The sequence below is a fragment of the Echeneis naucrates genome, chromosome 3, assembly GCF_900963305.1.
Source record: "Echeneis naucrates chromosome 3, fEcheNa1.1, whole genome shotgun sequence".
Classification (NCBI taxonomy): Eukaryota; Metazoa; Chordata; class Actinopteri; order Carangiformes; family Echeneidae; genus Echeneis; species Echeneis naucrates.
The window spans coordinates 11545699-11568043 of record NC_042513.1 but is presented as its reverse complement, the minus strand read 5'-3'; the positions used below and the strand labels follow the sequence as shown (position 1 = coordinate 11568043).

Here is a 22345-nt window from a genome sequence, read left to right as displayed (position 1 = left end):
ACAAATGCTTTGAAGGTCAGTCATGGTCCAGTAGACAACTTATCCAAGTGTGATGTGGAAGCCCAAAGCTGGTGGCGCACATACATTGAGAGTGGTATTTCAATTATCCAGGAGCCATCTCATGTCCAGAGTATTTTGGCTTTCAAGATAATTTAACTTTTTTTAATAGAAAGACCAAATCAGACAATATTTATTTTTCATTGCAGTTGCAGTTCATATGTATACATACATATTTCCAAGTAGGGCTGCAAAGGATTAATATTATGAAACAGAAGGTCACTTCACAATGTTTCCCTGCTACATTATGAACAAACTTTCTTGTTCACTGTTCTGTGACTCTGTACTTGTGCACATCAGTGTATTGAGTTAAATGTTCCAAGTAACCAAATGCGTTCATTTCATTTCAAGTGTTCAAAGCAAAAATAGTAACATGCGTAAGTGTACTCCTGTTCAGCCCAAACAAAACTCACAGTCACAGTTGTCATTTGTTGTTGTAATGTAATCCCTGTAGGGTTTTATAACTTCTTGTTCTTGTCAACAAGTCAACAATATTTACTGTATATTCCTAAAGTGCATCTGAACTTGATACTGAGTTTGCAATCATTAGTATAAATGGGATCAAACTTATTGATTGTTTTGCAGGCTGCTGCTGTTCAATTGAATTACTTTTATTTGAATGAGATTTTACAAGACGTTAACAAAAGGTTGGGTAGTCCAGAGATTTTGTTTTTGGCAGGGAAAATGTCAAACCAACATAGTGCAGGAAGACACAAAGTAGTGCCAAAGGAGCGAGCGCCTTCTGCTATACTGTAACTCAAAGGGATTTTTTTTATTTTTGATATTTTTGCCAGAATAGGTGGTTTGTTTGCCCAAGAAAATGTCCTGCAGCGCCTCTTGTTACATTTCAGAAACTCTACTGCAAAGATATTTAATTTAAATAATAGTTTGAAGCAGAAAGGAAAAGTATATATTTTTTACAATACTGCATCTAAGAAAAACAGTAAAGCAGAAAGTCCAAAAAACAATACATCCATGTATTTTTTTTTTCTTTTCCTCTCTATAAGATCTAATGATGCTACAGATTTATTAACCCTTTTGACCTAACCCCTTTGTTGAGAAACACTGGGTCAAAATATAAAAAACCCTGATGCAGAATTAGAAATTTATTAAAGCCGTATATATCAGCTGACAGTGGTATTTTACTATAACAAGGATTTTTTTTAAGTAAAAGGTTGTGTTCTTTCACATCTGGAGGATCCTTGAAGACAGCTGTATAGCTGCAATTAAAATCCATTGATTCAGCTGTATCACGGCTTTCATATTAGGACCTGAAGTCTTCCATCGTTGGAAGACATTGACCACATGCCTTCAGCTCCATCACAGCCTCAGCCTCCACCCAGCCAAGAAACGTCAGTATTTCACACAACAAAACAGTAATGCAATGCTAATGGACTGACAGAGCTGGGCTACCACAGTATTTCCAATCTGTTTGTGTGTGACAATGAAGAGATGAGATGTGCATGTCATTGCACAGTATTTAAATTACACTGGAATATAAATAGAATTTATGCATTTAGGTGACTTAATATGGCAGATATGTCAGAAATTGTATTTAGGCATCGTATGACTGATTTCACAGTTTCTGAGCACGATGGCATGTTGTCCACATGCTGCTAGAAGAGACAAGGACCCACACAGTGAAGCTTACCATTTAGAGACACAGTAAAGCACGAAGCTAACAACTGTCAAATATAAATCATGTTGTTCGTGTCCCAAGACTGCTCTATTTTTGCCTTGGGGGAGGAAAGTCTAATATAAATATAAATCTCTTTGAAATCACAAACTTATAACAAGTAGCTCCTTCTAATTTATTACTAGTATTTTGAGAGCTGTTTGGAATTGAAGCCTGTCTACCATTTGTCAGTGTGTCAAATAACAGCTGTGAGATTTTGCCAATGCCTACAATGCTGGCCACGGAGTAAGTGATATTATCATTAAGCCACTAAAGAGTTGAAGTAATGTATTTAAATACTGCAAGCAAGGCAGTCACACAAAATGTAATGTTTTTTTGTAAATAGGACTAATATTGAGGTGGCTGTACCTGGAGGGTGCAAACTATATCAGGAGCAGGTGCCTCGATGCAGTTATTAAATTAAAATCCCATAACACAGCGGCACATGGTAAAATGTTCAGCAGCCTGTACTTTTTGCGTAATTAAACATTTTGCATTTTTTCTCATTTTGTGTAATATTGTGAAATTTATCTCGTAATTTAAATGTTATTGCGTAGCAGGTTTCATTCCCCCAATAAATATTAATGCGCCAATGATTTTTCGAAAAGTACCTCATTCATCAGCGCTCACAAACACTGAACCTTTGCTGTCAGTCATCTTCCACACAGACTGCTGGAAAGCATCTGCAGCCAACCTCCACTAGAAATAGCCAAGCCTACCACCCTTTGTCTCTGCCAAGTTGAAACTGTTATTGGTACTTGATGGAGTTCCTTTCCCAGGCTGCATGTTTTGTTTTTAATTGTTTTTATTATGATATATTTTTTTAGAATGAATGAGACATTTTTGTCTTGTGGTATGTATACTTAAATAGGACATTCCTTGTCATCACAGAACTGACTAACTATCAAGCTATGCCCCGCCTCCCTTGGTTACTGTTGCTATGTCAGGCTGTTTTCTGTTGTCTGAAGTTCAGTAGGAAAATGTCCAGTCAGCATCAGTCCGGTGATCGCAAAGGAAAAGAAAAGAGAATAAGAAAATGGAGGGTTTAGAAATTTTCTAAACAAATATTTTAAAAAAGGTGGTGACGGTGAAGTTGGGACAAGAAAGTAGAGCAAGGTAAGAAACAGCGCAGTTAGCTTGTGTAAGCTAACTGGCCAGCTCTAATGCTAACGTTCATTAGCCTAGCTTGTATTAAAGCCCAACACAAAATGTTATCTTTGACAGAAACAGATGAGTTTGGTAGCTCCATCAGAAAGGAAGACCCAGAGAGGAGAGGGCTGCAGCTGCAGTCAGGTAACAGAGGGAGGGACATGGGAGGATTTCCGACAAAGATATTGGCCGCAAATTTAGAAGAAGTACTCCACCGCTTCAGACACAACGACACACACAAGGACCGGGACATTACTCGTTGTTAATGTTTGTGTGTGTGTGATGAGGAGTTGGACCGTGTTGTCAGTGATGTCCACATAAAACATCCAAACTCTGGCTACAAGCTAATGCGTGCTCCAGGTAATAATACGGCCACGATGTATAATGAAGAATGAGCCGATCGTTATGGAGAAATAATCCAGGTAGGATGAAGTTTATACATCGTGGCCGTGTTCTTACCTGGAACACGCTCAGAGGTGTGTGTGTCACAAAAACAATGAACGGTAATGCTAGACTAGCACAAAAGTAGCGAGTAAGGAGAGCATCAATAGAAATGTAGTGAAGTAAAAAGTACAATATTTGTCCTTCAAAAGTAGTGAAGTGAAAGTATCTTTATAAACATCCTTGTAAATATCCTTATGACCAAAAGCTAGCAGTTTAACTATATAAATCAGTGCCCGTTTTGCTCTGTGAGGAATACATTTGATCTGACACCTTTGGACAGTGTTACTTTAATAAAGTCAAAAACACTGTTTCCCATTCATATGTAGTGTATAATACTACATATGTCGCACTACTGTCGCACAAGTTTCTTGTGTTTTTTTCTAAATTGCATGCATATAATGGAAATATTAAAATAAAGTACAGTGATTGGGTGAAAAAGCAAAAACTACTGCCCACCCCTGAATCTGATGTATATTTCTTATGACTTCTGTTGCCAGTGTTGTTAACTTTCTCCGTCGTAGCCTGATTCGTCTCATTTATCCTCTGATCGTCGGGCTGCCCCCCCCTCCGCCAGCTCAGGCCTCTCCGCGCGCTCCCGCTGTCTTCTTCCGCCCCTGTGCTGCTCGCTCCCGTGCTTCTGACATTCCGCGTGCCCTCACGTGTTTGGTGTGTATAAAAGGGTCCCAGTCTGAGCTCAGCATGTCCACAGTGTCACCAGACAAGCGGAGGAAGATGGAGTCAGCGCTGAACCAGCTGAAGAAGCACACGGTGGTGGTGGCGGACACCGGAGACTTCAACGGTAAACAGCGCAGCCTTTAAGCTGAGCTAATGTTAGCATCCTGCTAGCATCGACCCGCAGCCCGGTCACCGATATCTGGCTTACGTTGGCGAGGTTACAGGCTAAGCAGATCCGAGTGAGGGCGGGGGGGCTCTGCTTCGACTTAGTTACAACTAACTTCTATTCACATCCTGATACAATTTCTGCTACTTCTTATGAATCCAGTTTACTAACTGTGGTCACTTGGCGTCAGTCGCTCGAGATCGAAAGTACTTTGTTTACTTTAACCTCTTCTAAAAAACCTAACAAATGATATGACTTGAAATCCACAGATACATGTATTGATTATGTGGGAATGCTGAAAATGCAGATTATGTCAAATCGGGGTGATTAACGCGGAAAACGGTGTAAAATGTGTGCTACTTCCTTGGTCGTCCCTTATTTACGCCTCAGTGTAAAAAGGTCGGGTTAATCTACCGGTTTGAATGAGGAACAGTGTGCAGAAAAACAGTTGCTTTGTGATGCAAACCACTCGGTTCCTGATGCACAGGCTGCAGAGTCAGGATGACATGACAGAACTGGTTTGGGACTGGAAATTGGAAAGGTGATCCTGTTGCGTTCATTACACAGCAGGATTGGTGGAGCTTTGCCCTAGGCCACTATTCATTGCTCAGCTTCCAATGATTCGTTATCTCATCCAAAAAAAATAAATAAATAAATAAATAAAAATAAAAAGCATTCAAGTTTCAGAGAAATTGATCACTGTCATACATGCAAGGGGTTGGACATGATAATACAAACTGTGGTGTAGTTTAAAGCAGGCCAGCAGGGCTGAAATTATATGATTAATCAATTTGTAAAAAAAATAAAAATCAGAAATGTATTGCTCAGGCAAATCATCCAGTGGTCCTTGAGAAAATTAATTGTGTTTAGGATTTGCATTGTTCATTAGGCAACTTGCTAACAATCAAACTTAATTAGTAGCTTTCCTGCAAGTTGGTGTAAATTAAGCTCTTCTTGTGACTTATGAGGTGCTAAGCAGAAATTACAAATATAAACAATGGAACAACAGAATAATGAAGCTATGCAATCCTATGCTATCCATCCTAAGTCTTTCTGGGTGTTTTGTCTTGTGTTTTGTTTTTGTTTTTTTTCCACAGATCAAAGAATTTATCAAGAAATAATTGAGACATTAACAGAAATATGAAGTGATCCTGTTTGCGCACAAGTCATTAAAACTTCAGGGCAAATGGCAAGATATTCAGAATTTGACAGCAAATAGCAAGACCTTTTTACCATCACAATTCCCCACACAGTAGTACTCAGAATGTGGATATGCGAGTTCCTCCACAGCCCCCAGTTTTATCAAAGCATCTCTCAGTAATAATGAACACCGTTTTTGTCAGCACTATCACTGAAAAATCAAATAAGTAGTTTGTGATAACAGCGGTTAGGCAAGTTTCAAACAGCCATTGGTTTCACATTTCCACATGGCCCCTTTTTCAAAATTCACCCATATGTCTGTCTTAAGTAACTGTACTATGTTATCTGTGAATGGGCTAACACTTCTCAGGTTTTAACCTGTTGCAGGTTCAGACACGTTCAAATCAAATGGCAGAACTTCTGTTTTACTCCATAAATTCAAGAACATGGTCAAATGTGATGTAAAACCACAGTGTTGCCACACATGAAAATGGTTACTAACACTCAGTGAGGACAAGGCTCTTTAGTGGACGATTAGCCTGCACAGTTTCAGAAGATAAATAGTGCAGGTAATTTCAGGATTCATCACAATGATGAGATTTATGTAGATAAGAAATGGTCTCTCGTAAAAACATGACTGGAAGTCAAATTAAAGCATTTTCATCAGTGTGAAAAGAAGTTATTTTTTCCATCTCTTTTTCCAGTTACTTAGATCTGGACATTAATATGATGTTCCAACAAATTACCTAGCTGTGTGAGCATAAACGTAAAGCTGCAGCCAAACTTTGCTTATAAATATAGTTGATGGAACGGTCACGGTCAGTTTATAAATTACTAAAAATTATAAATATCTGCTCTCAACTAGGAAGATTTGGATTACTGGTATTAATATTCACACTGTAATTGTTTTGTATTATATTTATTTATCATGGTGTCAATATTTTTTGCCGAGTTGGTTATTTGTATCATTAATATAGGAAATAATGACTGTCCCCTGTGGCACTTTGGGATGGATTTTAAATCATGGAAAACATGATAATTTACCCATATAGTAAACAGACCAGATCCCATTTTGTGAGAATATTGCTGGAAATGGCACTAAAACTTTGCAGTGTCATCTTGAACTGTTGATCACAAGTATTGAGTCCAAACTCACTGACCTACAGACTAATCCAATTTTGGTGGAGGGCGTAGTGAGAGATAACTGGCTGCAGAACAGACATCCTTTGTTTTTAGGCTGAAGAGCTGGCGGCACTGACTGGACTCAGTAGCTACAATCAAGGCGTCACACAAAACCACTGTGCCTCATGAAAAGGCTCTGCTGCTCATGCATTTCAAATTAAAACCTGCAGCTTGGTTCTGTAAAATGAACCAGGACTAAACTATCTCTGGCAGCTCTTTAGGTCGTGAGATGAAACAAGGCCTTTTACAGGCATTATGACCTTTTGCTGCAGCTGTCAATACTATTCAACTCTTAAACTCAATCTGACATAACTTGTTAGGTTTTTCAGTCCACTGATTCCCTTAGGTGATGTTAAACTGTTTCCATCTGCCTCCTCTGAATCTGAAATGATTATGCTTTTTGGATGGTACAGTAATACATCTAGACACCAGATGGTGCCATTTCTTTCTGGCAGAAGTAATGTGTCATGGTGTTATGAAACAGAACAAAATTCAAATTGAATTAAAAATCCAATCTTATTTTACTATCTCACTGAGACAACTGGAGTCAAACTGATCTCTGAGGCTTCAATTTTCTAGTCGTATTGTCAGCTGTTGCAATAGATTACTCTGTAGAGAAAAACCTACACTCTACACTTCTAAGACCTGCACGTTTCAAGGTGAACAGTTGCACTACAGTACAGCAGATCATGGTCTTACTGAGATATTTAATATTCAAGAGTCTGGTGTGGGAAAAGCAGTAATGTGCGTTTGTGTGTGTGTGTTTTAACTTCTCTCTGTTGTCCTGTCCTGCAGCTATTGACGAGTACAAGCCTCAAGATGCCACCACTAATCCATCTCTTATCCTGGCTGCTGCTAAAATGCCAGCCTACCAGCATCTATTGGATCAGGCTATTAATTATGGCATAGCCAAAGGCGGGTAAGAAACCCTTCATTTGGGTTGCATGCAAGGTCAAAGCTATTGAGTATTGAGTATGAACAGCACTGAGGGGAACAAGAATATTTCATGTGGTTTTACAGATGTTGCACAGTGCACACTTTTTTTTTTTTTTTTTTTTTTTTTTTTTTTTTGTGCAATGTGTTGGCAAAGTTCCCTTTTTTTCCTTTTTTTTTTTTTTGTACTTCACCCTGAAGTTGGAGACATTTTAATCAATGTAACACTTGAGTAATTCAACAGGGTTTGTTTGTTTCTTTGGTTTTTGCAGTTTTAAATAAATAAATATTGTCAACTTTACTAGTTGAAAACCAAACCTGAAGATTACACCTTTTTTAAAGAATAACGGATCATAATGTGTCCTTCTCTTGTCAGAACTGAAGAGGAGCAGGTAGCCCACACCATGGACAAGCTGTTTGTGACTTTTGGGCTAGAGATTCTCAAGAAAGTCCCTGGCAGAGTTTCCACTGAAGTGGATGCCAGGTAGGTTTAATTGTCATTAGATGTTGACAGAAAGTGTCTTAAATTTTTTTTAAATAGCACAGGCAGATAATTTTCTATAATTAATATTACTGACAATTATTATTATTCATATAATTATCTATAATTAACTATAATTACTAATCAGACTGTGGTAGAGCTTGCCAGTAAAGAGGGCATTCCTTCCATGTGACCCAGGACACTTTTGCATTCTTCCTGCATAAAGAATGTGGTCTGAGTGTTTAGATCTGAAATGCATCCTAATTAATCTTGGGTACGTTCGTGCCTGAACCCTGAGCTGGCTATTTTCCAGATGTTAATGCCAGAGCTGGACAAGGCCTCATTTTTATTTTCTTTAGATAATTTGCGCATCTACTTCTACAGTTTTTGCAATGATATAACAGTAATAATGACAGCAATCATCATGCAGTATAAATAGATAACATTTATGAATTGGTCTTATCTAAACCTACAGTTTGCCTCTCACACTCTTTTCACAAAGCCCAACAAAACTACCATGGAATATGCAGCCTTCATCAGGAGCAATCGGAGTTCAATGTCTTACTCAAGGACATGTGGACAGAAGTAGCTGTGGCTCAAGCCACTCCTGTGATTAATAAGCTCCTCCTGCTTGGCCACTGGTGCCCCTATAAATCATTGTCTTTGGCTTAAGCAAACTAATTAATGGATTGTGGATACCAAATTTGAGCTGCTCCATAATCTTTTTCACCAGATTATCTTTCGATAAAGATGAAATGGTTGCCAAGGCCCTCGGGCTCATCGCTCTGTACAAAGAGGCAGGCATCAGCAAGGAGCGCGTGCTCATCAAGCTGTCTTCAACATGGGAAGGGATTCAAGCGGGCAAGTGAGTTAACATTTGTGATGCTCATCTGAATTGTGGTATGCCTGACAGGTTGTTTTAGTTGAGGGTTTTGTTTTGTTTTAGTTTAGGGTTGTTGTTTTTTTGTTTTTGTTTTTTGTTTTAGCATTTTATGAAGCCGGTGGGTGTGAAACCCATCAGCCCTCTTGGACATATGTAGCTGTAGCTATTATTGAGTGAAAACAGGTGTGATAATGGAGGTGGTGCTGCTTTCCCAAAATGAACCTCAGTGAACAAAATTATGGCAACCACAGTGTCTCTGCTTCGTAGTTGATGAAACTCTCGATCTCTGTCCGACGGCTGTGAAGCAGCACTTTATTCATTTGAATGCAGCCCCTATACCTTGTTACCTAGTAAGGCTGAACTTTAGCATGTGTTCAGTAAGAAGATGCCATGGATATCAGTGTTGCACTGTTTTCAAAAAACATCCAAGCTACAAAGTCATAGCAGAGACTTGAAAGCACCCTATAGAGTTTCTGATCTCCACTGCTGCTGTGGAGCAGTTTTCATGTCCAGGCACTTGTGAGGGCTGTGAACAGAGATGATATGTTTTCAGAATGGACAACTCAACTGAGGGGTTTATTTGTTTTTTTTTTTCTGTTTTTTTTTTTTTACAAATATGGCACACACCCTCACCAGTGTTCATATGTAAAGGGAATCTTAGACATCATGACAAATATTGGTTGATTTTATTGAAAACACATTGGACATAAAGGTTTCTAAAAACCAGCCACAGTCTGTAGACTTTAAGTCATTTTGATGTTGGCAATAACCTGACACACATTGACACATTTTATTTATTTATTTATTTATTTTTAATAAAACCATACTTCCTTAAAGTAATTTTAATGATTTAATCAAAGCAGCATTTTTGTCAAAACAAAAGATAAAAGCTAATGTGTCCCTAAGAACAGATGGACTTGTGTCCTCTCTGTTAAAAGCCTTTGTAGCGTATTGGCAACATGAGTCTACAAACTTGCATATATTTATTAAATCTTTGTTCTATCTTTGGTCTTGTTCTGATGAAGCTATTCAGGTATCAATTAAATGATCAGGGAATAAAATTGCCAGCAAAAAAAATTAAGTCTACCAAATATTATAGTTCATACAGTTAATAGGTCAGTGCCAGTTTCATATTTCATATTTGACCAGAGCCAAATAAGACTGGATGTTCTGGTCAGAGACTGCACAGTTAAAAAGAAATTTACTTCTCAGAAAGATGTCGGTGTCATAATCTCTTGCTGTTTTAGGGGCCCCTGATTAAATATCTGTCAGAAATTACTTGTTTGCTATGTTTGGAGAAAAATGCCTTTCTGTTTTTGTGCAGGGAGCTTGAGGAAAAACATGGTGTTCACTGCAACATGACCCTGCTGTTCTCATTTGCTCAGGCTGTGGCCTGTGCCGAGGCAAAGGTAACACTCATATCGCCCTTTGTTGGACGCATCCTTGACTGGTACAAGGAGAATACAGACCGCAAAAGCTATGAGCCACATGAAGACCCAGGTAATAAAGGCCATTGCCCTTATTCTTGGAGTATCATAAGGATTACATTTTCAGAAATGTTAGCAGCAGCTGAACAAAACAGTCCGGAAAGGACAAGAAAACAGATCTAACAGAACTTTGTAGAAAGGTGTATGTGTATGGGATCCCATCAACCCACACACATACACCTTCCAGAGAACCTGTCAAATAATTACATTTTCTTTGTGTAGCACATTTCATTACAACTATCTTGGTGTGCTTTTTATTCAAAGATAAAATATTGACAAATATGGGAGAAAATGCAGAAGATGTAAAATCCTGGAATATCAATGCAACCAAATAGAAACTCCTGCATGAAAGTGTACAGCTTACAAATTCTGTTGTATGGAAACACACAACCCATTTAATTTCCCCCACCAAAGGTGTCCTCAGTGTGACCAAGATCTACAATTACTACAAGAAGTTTGGTTACACCACCGTGGTTATGGGCGCCTCCTTCAGGAACACGGGGCAGGTGAAGGCCCTCACTGGATGTGACCTGCTCACAATCTCACCTGGGCTACTGGCGGAGCTCAGCCAGGATCACAGCTCTATCACTGAGATGCTCAATGTGGAGAAAGGTACAGCTCTTTCACTCAACGTCTTCCCACAATTTTTTATTTTTTTATTATTGGGTGAAAATCTGATTCTGCGAATCAGCATAATTAAAACCCTTGCATATATTTCCAAAATGACCGTGATGGTTCTGTTTTTGCAGCCAAGGCCTGTGATCTGGAGAAAATCCACCTGGATGAGAAGGATTTCCGCTGGCAGCACAATGAGGATCGCATGGCTGTGGAGAAACTGTCTGATGGCATTCGCAAGTTTGCTGCTGATGCCATCAAGCTGGAGACCATGATCAAAGTATGAGGCGATTTTTCGTTTCCTTGTATTTTCTCCGAATGAGAATTGAGATGTCTCAATCTGGTGTTTACTGGGCTGACCTCTGCTTTTTGTCTTTAAATCATAGGAGAAAATGCTCGATGTGAAAAACGGCCAGTAATGGGACAAATTTGATGTCTCCAGCGACATGGACAGGAAGTAGAAGGTCCAAAGCACCTGTTTGCCTTCCCTCTCCTCATGTCTCATGTGACCAAATTCCTTGGACCTCTTGAAGGGACACTCTCCCTCTCTGAAGCTGCCACTGACTGGCTGTTTTCTGACCAACCATAGATGGTGATTAATTCTAATGTTGGTGTGGAGTTATTGTAAAATAGTCTAATATTTGCTAGACACTTGATAAGAAATTTGCATAATAAACAAATTTGCAGAAGAAATGTCTTAAAGACCTGGCTTAGTCTCTTCAGATCATAATAATGTGACTCCTGGAAAGGACTGTGGGCTCTTTTGGCAGGAAAAGGTCGTTTTTTTTTGTTTTTTTTTATTAGAGTGAATAAAGACGATTGTACCATCATTCCTCAGAATATTGCCTTTTGTTCTTTAAATAAATAAACCTCTAAAACTTCACAGTTGTCTGGACGTTTTCAGTGAGTTGCATCAGATGTGAAGCTTCATGTACTCTCAATACACCATAAGGTCATACGGGGCAATTTAAATATTATTGCTGCAATTCAAGGAAACCAGTTATTCTAGTCAGCTTCAGGAAGTCCTCCACATGTTGACCTATTGGCCTCCTTTTAAGCTCGGCCTGTGAACAAACCAGTTGGACTCCATTCTTCATCTGCCCAAATGACATTGTTTTCCACTTTAGTCATGTCTGTATAGGAGGAGCTTATTGCGAACTAAAGAACCTTTTTTATTGTCAAATGACACCTTTATTAGGTTGGAGTGTGAGACCTTCATCCCAGGTGACACAAGGTAATGACTTCTTTTTACTTCTCTATTGGAAATGTTTGCTCAATTTGTTTTGGTGGTTTGAGGAAGCAAATGGTTAAAAAAAAAAAAAAAAAAACTTCTCACAAATATATTACACGACTAGGGTGGTTTTTGTTGGTAGCACTTTTGACACACAACTTTAAATAATTAAGCATATAATTGGTCTTGCACAGAAATGGGTCTCTAGCATAAACCTTGACACTGCAACAGCCAAACAGAGAGGCACAAATTTGATCGAAAAACAAACAAAACAAAACATTTTGTGTAAAATGTAAACTCTTAACTGTTGACCGGGTTTGGAAGTGATGTGAAATTATTTTAATTTTTGCCTTTTTTTTAATGAAAACTTTACATGCTTGAAAGTCTGAGGCTGAAATGTGCCTCCAGTTTTTAACCTGTTCTGGAAAACAAAAGTGAAAGACTTAAACTGTTCAGCTCTGCAGCAACAAAAATATTCAGTCGTACTCTGAAAACTTTGAATCGTATTATACACGCCGCGCTGTGATTATGACATTACCACTTCATCTTGTGTTAAAGTCATGTGATGTGAAATGTCTAAATGTGGTAAACATCCTGATAACATATTGACGCCACATATGTCACACTCAGGATCCAACCCGGCAGAGCCCTCCTGTTTTCACCAGCCTTATCTATTGTAAACAAAGATTTAAAAAAAAAAAAACAATAGAAACATCTAATACTGAAATTGAACTCGGCGTATTTTTTCATTCATTCATGAGGGTGCTGGAGCCAATCCCAGCTCACTCTGGGTGAGGGCAGGTACATCCTGGACAGGTCAGCAGTCCATCACAGGGTCAACAACCACTCACACTCAGACCTACAAACAGTTTAGAGTCACCAGTTAATCCAAACATGATGTCTTTGGACGGTGGGAGGAAACCCACACAGGCACGGGGAGGCTCCAGGCCTGGGAATCGACCCTGCGACCTAACCACTAACGAGCTCTAACCACTATGTCGCTGTGCTGCCCTCTGCATTTTTTTAGAATTTTTTTTTATTTGATTGTGTACAGTTTGCTCAAGCTCTTGTTCAGTAAACAGTTTAGATTTTCCTTCTTTAAGTGGATAAACAACATTTGGAGAGACCTGTAAAAACAATCCCACGCAGTGCAGAGCCCGGCTGCAGGTGCTTGTGCAAAATGTATTAATTCATTAATTCATCAGTTGAAGCCAATTCCAGCTAACATTGGGCAAAGGTGGGATGTTTGTACAAATTCTTAATTAGCTTTTTCACATTTGTTTTTTTTTTTTTCAAGTTTTTCCAGAATCCTTATCATCTCTGTCACACCACAGCTCTGTTTCACAAGTTGTCAACACGCAGTATGCTGGGAAGGTCTTCATTCTGATTCTGCATGAGAATGAAATGAAAAGTCTGGTGTCTCTCTCGCTGATGCTCAACACCTTTGTATTTCCTAAAGGTTCGGATCTCGCATTGACGTATTAAGATGCTGCACGGAGCCACACTGAGCATCCCGTTGCTGGGCCTGGCCCTGTTCCTGTTAGGCCCGGCCTGTGAAGCCTCCTCTCTGGGGCTGACAGTCCATGTTCTGCCCCTCGCCAGCGATGGAGGGAAAACGGTTAGCAATGTCTCTCTCCCTAAAATATGTAAAATGTTTTCATTGTATTTGCAGTCACTTCTTATTGCGCAGTGCAGTTCTGTTATTTATTTAAGTTTTTGTTGCATCTGAAGTCCAGTTGTAAATTGATACAAACAAGGTTTCCACAGTTTGAAGGTTTTAGAGAATTGATTCATTCATTATTTCATTATTTAATCTTTTTTTTTTTTAATCTCTGTAGCTTTAAATGATAAGAATCTACAATCCACACTATGAAGAAATTACCTTGTCATTATATTCCTTAACGTAACCTTTTTATCAATGAGAGAAAAAAAAAACTGAAAATTTCCATGAATTAAAACAGAATATATATCCACGAATTCTCTCACTTACAGAGAGAGAGGCTTACAGTTTCTCTATGAGGTTAATGGTTTTAGCATTATGAACTGAAACTTTGACAAATTTAATTTATAATGACTTGATTGTCATATTAAATTCCTTCATTTCATTGTGAATTATCCACAAAACAGAAGAAAAAAAGGCATTAATTAGAATATCTATCCCCGATTTAATCCCTCACTTTATTAATACTGAGCTTTACTTTTTAATATATGGCAGTTACAATGAATGATTACCTTTGATTTATTTGACAAATTAAAGATACTGTCTTTTGCGCTCAGCTAAATTCACTCAGCTCACTCATAAATCAGTCAGTGGCAAATAAGGTTTTTCATGTTGCTGTCACTGCTTCTTGTAGGTTCGGGCTCATTTCAGTGCCATTGCTGCCAGTCCTTGTCCAGCTCTGTCAGGACTGTGTGCCGCAGGGGAGGACTGCCTGGTGCACCCAACCTCCTCACCTTTCCAAGGCTTTGAGCCCAAACCAGGCTGGTGTGTCCGCCAGTGGCAGAAAACCATCCCGAGTAATTACAATGCCTCCATCAGTTTAGGGTATGAGACCTGCATGTAAATGAATCACCCTATAACCATGGTGCTCCTTTTTCTCTTCTATTTTAGTGTGTTCTACTTAATAATTGTTGTTTTTTCATGATCTAGTTTATTTGTTTTATCCAAAGGTACATTTGATGTGATGTTTAGAATCAGGTGAATCAAACCCCAAGACATATCCATGATTTCTCTCTTTTTACTGACTCTCATACATACTATTTCTTTAACATTTAGGTCAAAAACAGAAATATATGTATCGGTGAAAGCAGGACAAGTGGTTCAAGTAAACAGTGGGAGAATCAATCATCCACCTTTTGTTGCTCTCCCACCTCCATTGAGGTAATGCACACATACACACACTGTTGCGGTACAACATTCTGCCTTTTCCCACCTCTAAAGTTGAGTTATCACTGCGCATCTTATTGAGAGAAACTCCAGAAAATTACTGGCCCCACCTGAGAAATAGACACTTGGTTTTCACCAGTTAGTGATACAATACTCCTTGTTTTTCAGACATACAGACTGAACACATCTACTTTCATTTTCTCCTATGTTGTGCTTGTATTTGTGAGTCATGGAGGTGGCCATCTCTTTGTTGCTGACTCTTGTGTTGTGTGATCAGGGCCCAGGTGAACTGTTCTCGCCACTTCTATCTGTCTGTGAAAGACCTGGATGGAGACAGGGTGCAGTGTCGCTTCGCTCAGCCTGACAAGGGAGAATGTATGAACTGCACTCAGCACTCCTTTATAGAGCTGGATGAGGTCAGTCCAGCTTTGGTATTTCCTTAGCTGTGCACATAATAACAATACGCAATTATTTGGCATAATAAGTCAGTAATTGTGACTTTTGGCAAATCTTGAAAGTTTTTTTTTTTCTGGAAAGAGCTAGAGTTGACTCAACTATAGTGGCAGAAAAATGAAGAAAAAGTATCAGCAGTGCAGGATCATTTACTAAATGTACTTGCTATATATATATATATATATATATATATAAAGAAACTAATTATGCTAAATGACCAATTGTGGCCATTTGTAGTATTATTGTATCAAGTATGTCACGTATGAGGGGGTTGAAGTCATTGCAACCTTCTCAAAAATACATTGAGATGACTTTTGGATTGTGACACAGCGAATTATCATGCTGAGCCTTTTCAATCTGGTTAATGGTTGCAGTAAAAACACTCATGTGCTCAGCAACAACAGACCACAAGCTTTCAATCCATTATCGCATCCAAATTCTTTACCAAGCCAGAGAAATGCACTAAGAATGAAATATAGAGACAAGTTTATTTTGGTTTTTACTATTTTTCTAAAATGGTACATCAGCTCTGATGTTTCACAGGTGTTGATTAGATCAGGGTCAGTCAACTCTCAGCCTCAGTTTAATCAGCTGTGGACACGCATAATGTAGTAATGTAATGAAAGGAAGAAGTTGAACACCAGGGGTCCAGTTATTCAGAAATGAAAGTTTAGAGTTTGATTACTGAAGTGATTTCTAGAGTTAAGATAAATTTGCTCAGTGAATATCACTGATATGTCCATGAGTGGCAGGAACCTGTCTCCAAAATTAAAATCAATTTAGTTACGCCACCTACATACTCTGGGAGACTTTTGACTTTATCTGAAGGTCATAGTTCTTCTGATTCACTTTAAACCTCATCTAAAACTGAAAAATATGAAAAAGCTGCTATTCCCTTTAACCAGGGTCTTTCCTCACCATTATAACAGTTTTACATGTTACATGTTTTTCTTTATATAGTAAATTAGTCGACTAACTATTTACTTTGCATGTTTGTAGTTGTTCTGTCTGGGTTAGTTAAGATTTGATCAGCTGTAGGAAGAGGGGGAGGCAGGTCTGCATCATCGGATCATCTTGTTAGGATGTAGGGGGACAAGGAAAAGGTGTTTGGTTAAATTTTGTGCTCACGTGAATGGATTGATGACCTGAACTGGTCTCTTACCAGGAGAAATGCTTGTTGACATTCACTGGAGAAGCCCCAGCAGGACAGTATTTCATCTACTTGATGGCTGAGGACCTGATCCCCATGTTCAGAACAAGCCCTGTCACAGAAAAAACACCCCTCAGCTCCGTCCCTGTGCATCTCTCTCTCACTGGTGAGTCTGTCTACCAGATATTAGACATTATGTTGCCTATGTGTCATTAATCACCATAAGAATAAAACCCAAGGATAATTAACTTATATCTTGAAATATATATTTGGATCCCTGTTACAACTTCAAGTTACAGAACCATTTCTTCATTTCCTTCATTCCAGTGGAGGAGTCAACTTCAAGCTGCTCTGATGAACCTGTGGCAACAAGTGAGACCCCCAGACAGGACTCCACACTGTTTGTCCTGCCATATCAGGAGGTGAAATTCGACGTTGGCTTCAATACACGGCTGGAGAGGTGGGTTTACATGGGCTGAGCTAATATCAGTGCTTGCACATAAAAACATACAGGATATCTAGTGCACAACAGTACTGCGTCGGCTGCACAACAACAGGAGGAATAGTGGGAGGGCTGCAACTAATGATAAGTGAAATGTCCAATCGTGGAAAATGTCCATGCTAATTTTCAAGAGTCTGTTGTACAGGCACATAAATATATCATTTGCTAAACAGAAACTGGGAAAACAAATAATAACTGAGACAAAAAGTAATTTTAATAGTTGCTGAATTTTATTTGTGAATAATTAGCATTTACTCTAAATATAATTTTTTTCTTCTTCTAATCCTGCTAAGACTGTGTGAACACTGTACAACCAGGCACAATCACTTAAATCACCAGTTTAAAAAGGGTTACTTGTTCTTTTACAAAAAAAAAAACTAAAAAACAAAAACAACAACATATAATTCAATGAAAATTTTAGATGAAACATTTCTTTCCATAATTGCAGTGTGTCAGAGGTGGCAGTGGTCGGCCCCCCAGACCTCCACAGGGCCAGATTCAAATCAATCGGCCCCTTGTCAGCGATGACCATGGCCTGGGTCCGGTCTGAAAACAAACTGGCCCCCCTTCTGCCTATCTGCTTTGTTGGAAATACCAAGAGGTAGATGATTCACACCATTACCCACATGTAAAAGAGAACAGAAAAACCAGAGATGCTGTTATTGTAAAGAACTGTACATACTCAATGCTTTACTGACTGAACTGTGGAGGCTATTATAATAGTCAACCGTTATTTTAAGAAATTAACGTAAAATAGAGGAAGTTCTGGAAAGGCACATTAAAACTGGTTGAAAAGACATTTAAAAATGCCTTAGGACTTTTTATTTTTTATTTCCTCACTATAATGTGACTCAGAATCCCTTACTTCAATACATACAACATTTACATACAACTGTCCATCGCACACATTGTTTCATTCGTTTTACTCATACGGCAACACAAATCTAAAGCAAGATGTATTTGAAAAGCAAATACAATAACTTTTTATTATTATTATTATTATTATTATTATTATTATTATTATTATTATTATTTATCAGAAGTCTGATTTGTGTTTCTTATCTTTCTAGTTTCCAGTCAGAGCCCAGATGCCTGTGGCTACACCAAAGTAAGCCTTTCGGTTTTGGACAAACAATTAAAGAATTACAAATATGTTGTACTGTAGTTTACCCCACAGCAGGGTTCCTTTAGAAAATAGTGGCTACTGACTATTTACAGTTAAAACCTGTCCTTTCTTTTATTCTTATTTTCAGGGGAAATGAGCACACTGCCTGCTGGAACAGGTTAACAAATTTTTACCCTTTATTCTATTCAAGCGACAGAAATTCTGTTTGTGTTGAAGAATATAAGAATCAGATGTTGACTGTCTGCAGAGCTGAAGTGTGAGAACACACAGATGACTCTGGTGCTCCCTGTGGCCTCCCTGACTAACATCAACCTGGATGAACTACAGCTCAACAGCCCCACCTGCCCCATTACCTACAACAACACACACCTGATTGCGCACATCTCCTTGAACGGCTGTGGCACTAAGACTGTGGTAAAACTCTTTCTTTCTTTCTCTCTTTCTTTTTTCCTAACTTTTGGCTGAATATAACCTCCCCATCGTCTCATGTTTTCCAGCAATCTGGCTCAGAGCTTGTCTATACCAATACCTTGCAAAGTGTTCGTCCCTTCAAGATGGTCAGCCGCAACCCCTCCCTGGTTCTCCCTTTGGCCTGCCGGATCCCCAGGGCACAAGTCAGGGGACCAAAGTTCAGCATTACCATTCCCACTGAGAGGGAGCTCTTTGGTCCAGTTGCCTTTTGGATAGAGTTCCACATCCCTGGAGAGGGGCCTCTGGCAAATTTCACACGCATTCCCAGGTTCCGCTCCATCGCCATCCCGCCAGGACGAGTGCGTCGAGCAGTGGGATCACCATCAGAAAGCAAAGGCTCCTTCACCAGCTCCAGTAACCACTCCTTTGTCAGACAGGGCAGTGAGCTCAAGGTCAAGCAGCTTGACCTCCACGTGATGTCCAACTGTAGCCTGCATCAAGCTGAGATGGTGGTGACCAGCTGTCTTGAGTCAGAGACAGAGGACTTTGCAGAGACCAGCCCCATCCTGCAGCAAGGGTCAGTGACAAAGCCACGTGTTTGCTGAGGGTGACCATAAAAAAGACACATTTTTACAATATAGTCACAAAAGTTCACTCTGTTTTGCATTTCACGTTAACCAATGGCAATAATTAACCGATTCTTTTTCTCAAAGGTGTGCTGTGTCCAACAACACAGTGGAGATCATTACAGTGCGAAACAATAGCAAAGTTTACCGCCTTGATTTGAGCAAACAGGAGTCCCAAAGCTCGGTGGTCAGTACCCACATGCATTCATTTCTTTTCTGTATTTTTACTAAATGTGTCAAAACAAGACCAAGTAGAAAATCTCTGGGACAATAGTTGGATGGATTTCCAGTGTTTCTCTTGGACAAATATTGCTCCACTTTTTAAACTGTTATCAGCCAGGGACTTGTGTCTTATTGTTTGTCACATTGTGAAGAATGCTTTCAGCAGCCCTTCCACATCGCTGATTGTACTGAATTATTTTGTGTTCTGCAGATGTATGTCCAGTGTACAGTCAATCTGTGCATTGCCACCACGCCTTCTCAGAGGTGCCCTGATGTGTGTAGGGATGCGTTTCAGCACAAAACGATAGTTGACAGTATTTTTACCAAAAGCTACACCATACGCTCTAGACCAGTTAGCTTAATTCTTCAACCTACCGCACAGCCCACAAACATCAACACGACTGGAACTGGTTCTACTGCTCCTGTCACAAATACCTCAGCTGTCCAGGACTCCACCACGTCACATGGTAAATTATTATCCTCTACAAGCCTCATCTTTGTGCAGTGACACTTTCATGTCAGTCTACTGCTCTGTGAATGTTGACTTTGATCTGTAAAGAATATCTGCAAGAAAATCAGTTTTCTTTGTCTTTGGAAGTTCTCTTAGTTGTAATTTTATTTTGAAGGAAAATATTTTTTTTTTCATATCTTACAGTGGGTTTAAAGCAGGGTAAATTAGAAATGGGTATTTCATGGTCATCTATATTATTTTCATCATTTCTAAAAATAATATTTTGAGCTCTTTTAATTTTCTCACAATTATAATATTGATTCCATTTTTATTTTTAACATCTGTCATATTTACAGGTTTCAAATGCGCATTAGCAAACACACACAAAGTGAACAGTTGGATGTAAGTCAGTAAGTGATCTCTTCTCTCCCTTCTTTCAGCTTCACAACTGGCTTCATCCATGGCAGCAGGTGTGATTTTAGCAAGCATCAGCATATTTCTTCAGAATATCCTTCTTCCAACAGGCTGCTGGACCGTGATCTGTTTCAATATTAGGAAATGGTGACATTTGAAGAGTTAATTCCACACGATTTCCCACTAATCTGCGGTATATTCCAAGCTTTCAGAAAAAAAGAGCATGTTGTAATAATAAATAATGATCTACTGCACTGCAGACAGTGACTAATCCTTAATACTGTATTCCATTTTACCATATTCCCCATAAGAATAGGCTTCTCTTTTTTACTTGCTGATATTAAGAGACACCAACAGTGATAATGGTCCAATGGGACTGCCTTATATTGTCCTTCTCTTTCAACTCTTTCTGACAACTCAGACATTCATTATTTTGTACTATTCTGTTTTTGCATGTTACAAGCTACCGATTTCTCAAAGCAAATTGTTGGTCAAACAAGCAGACAACAAATTGTGCATCAACCTAAAAGCCAACAAGTGCTAATGGGTGTATAATGTTTTCTTTGGTAAACTACTTACAGTACAGGCCAAAAGTTTGGACATGACTTGTCATTCAAATGAATAGGAAAGTGTGTCCAAGCCTTTGGCCTTTACTGTATATAACCTGAATAGATTATTAAACGCTAAAGCAAACTCAAATCTATACTTTATTCATTTGTATTGCTACAAAGCTGTACTTTTTGATGATCAATCAATGTAAAAAAAAAATACTGCACCATGTGAATGATCCAGGGTCTAACTGAAAAACAAACCACCTTATATAGTCACAGTCATAATGGTAATAATTATTATAGATTACGTTTCCCAAACTATGTTGTAAAGTGCTTCACATATTTTAAGTAAATGCCCAAATAGTAAAAGGTATATTGACCAACTCATTGATAACTTTGATCCATTATAATTTATTAGATTTGTTAACCATGTTTTTTTTCTGAATAAATTAGAACAATTCATAAATCTTTGTGATAAAAAAAATATAAAGAAAGGGCGTCAAGGCTAATTTGAGCATGTAAATTTAGTAATGACCTGAGAATGCTGTGAAATAATTTGAGGATTGTGGACTGATTAGCCAACTAGTTTTAGGTTTCAACAATAGATTATTTTGCTACATATCCAAATTGTTATTTAGTGCATACACAATTTTAAAAGTGTTAACTGCACTTGTAGCACTACATGATGCCTATCTAATTATGAAGTTGCACTTCAAGCTGTTGGACCTCCGAGACCTGGAACTGAAAGACTGTGAGTAGAAGGTTTGTCACTGGCAATAGTGAAAACACTCAGTACTGTTCAAAATAAGTGTGGGGCTGAACTTTACTCATCCTTTCAAACCTGAACCTTAAATTTGAGAAATCCATTATACTGCTTGCTAAGGCGAACTCCACCTATTCTGAAAAACACAACAAAAGAAAGAAATAAAAAGAAAGAAATAATTGGAGTGTGTTATTTGAGTACCAGTGATTTAATGATTTTAATTCACCTGACTCTCCGGGATTGGCTCCAGCACCCCCCGCAACCCAGAAACAGATAAGCATTGGAAGATGAATGAATGAATGAATGAACAAATGAATTGCTGGTTATCCTTCTATAGAGACAAGGGCCCTGATAAATATTTTCTTTTACACTTTCACTTCACTACTGATGGGAATATTGTAAGACTACCACTAATGGTTTTACTTAAATCCTAAATATTATATTGATTAATCAAATAGTTAATTAGAAATCAAAGTGGGTAACTGCTCAGGGACACAGACCATAAGGGGTCAAAAAATGACCCCTCTTCTCTTTAACCAGTGTGACTTGACGACAGTGACCTTTTTTGCATACTACAAAACAAACTACATCCTCCAAAATCATGATATAATGAATCAGCTCCTCTCTCAAAAACCCAACCAAACAAAAAAAAAAATCCCCCATAAATACTC

At 38.6% G+C, this 22345-nt stretch overlaps 2 protein-coding genes across 2 annotated transcripts; both read left to right on the top strand.

Moving 5' to 3' along the window:
• Positions 1-3945: 3945 nt before the first annotated feature.
• On the top strand, positions 3946-11770 carry taldo1 (transaldolase 1). Its single transcript, XM_029499089.1, has 8 exons — positions 3946-4124; positions 7284-7407; positions 7798-7905; positions 8636-8767; positions 10110-10285; positions 10687-10884; positions 11022-11167; positions 11274-11770. The coding sequence occupies exons 1-8, from the start codon at positions 4025-4027 to the stop codon at positions 11304-11306; spliced, it is 1017 nt and encodes a 338-aa protein (XP_029354949.1). The 5' UTR covers positions 3946-4024; the 3' UTR covers positions 11307-11770.
• Positions 11771-12029: 259 nt separating this feature from the next.
• LOC115041109 (uncharacterized) lies at positions 12030-21814 on the top strand. Its single transcript, XM_029498414.1, has 15 exons — positions 12030-12121; positions 13578-13736; positions 14473-14663; positions 14895-14999; positions 15283-15421; positions 16624-16774; positions 16936-17068; positions 17559-17711; positions 18181-18218; positions 18364-18393; positions 18484-18650; positions 18734-19224; positions 19361-19460; positions 19707-19962; positions 20387-21814. The coding sequence occupies exons 2-15, from the start codon at positions 13605-13607 to the stop codon at positions 20509-20511; spliced, it is 2211 nt and encodes a 736-aa protein (XP_029354274.1). The 5' UTR covers positions 12030-12121; positions 13578-13604; the 3' UTR covers positions 20512-21814.
• Positions 21815-22345: the final 531 nt, after the last annotated feature.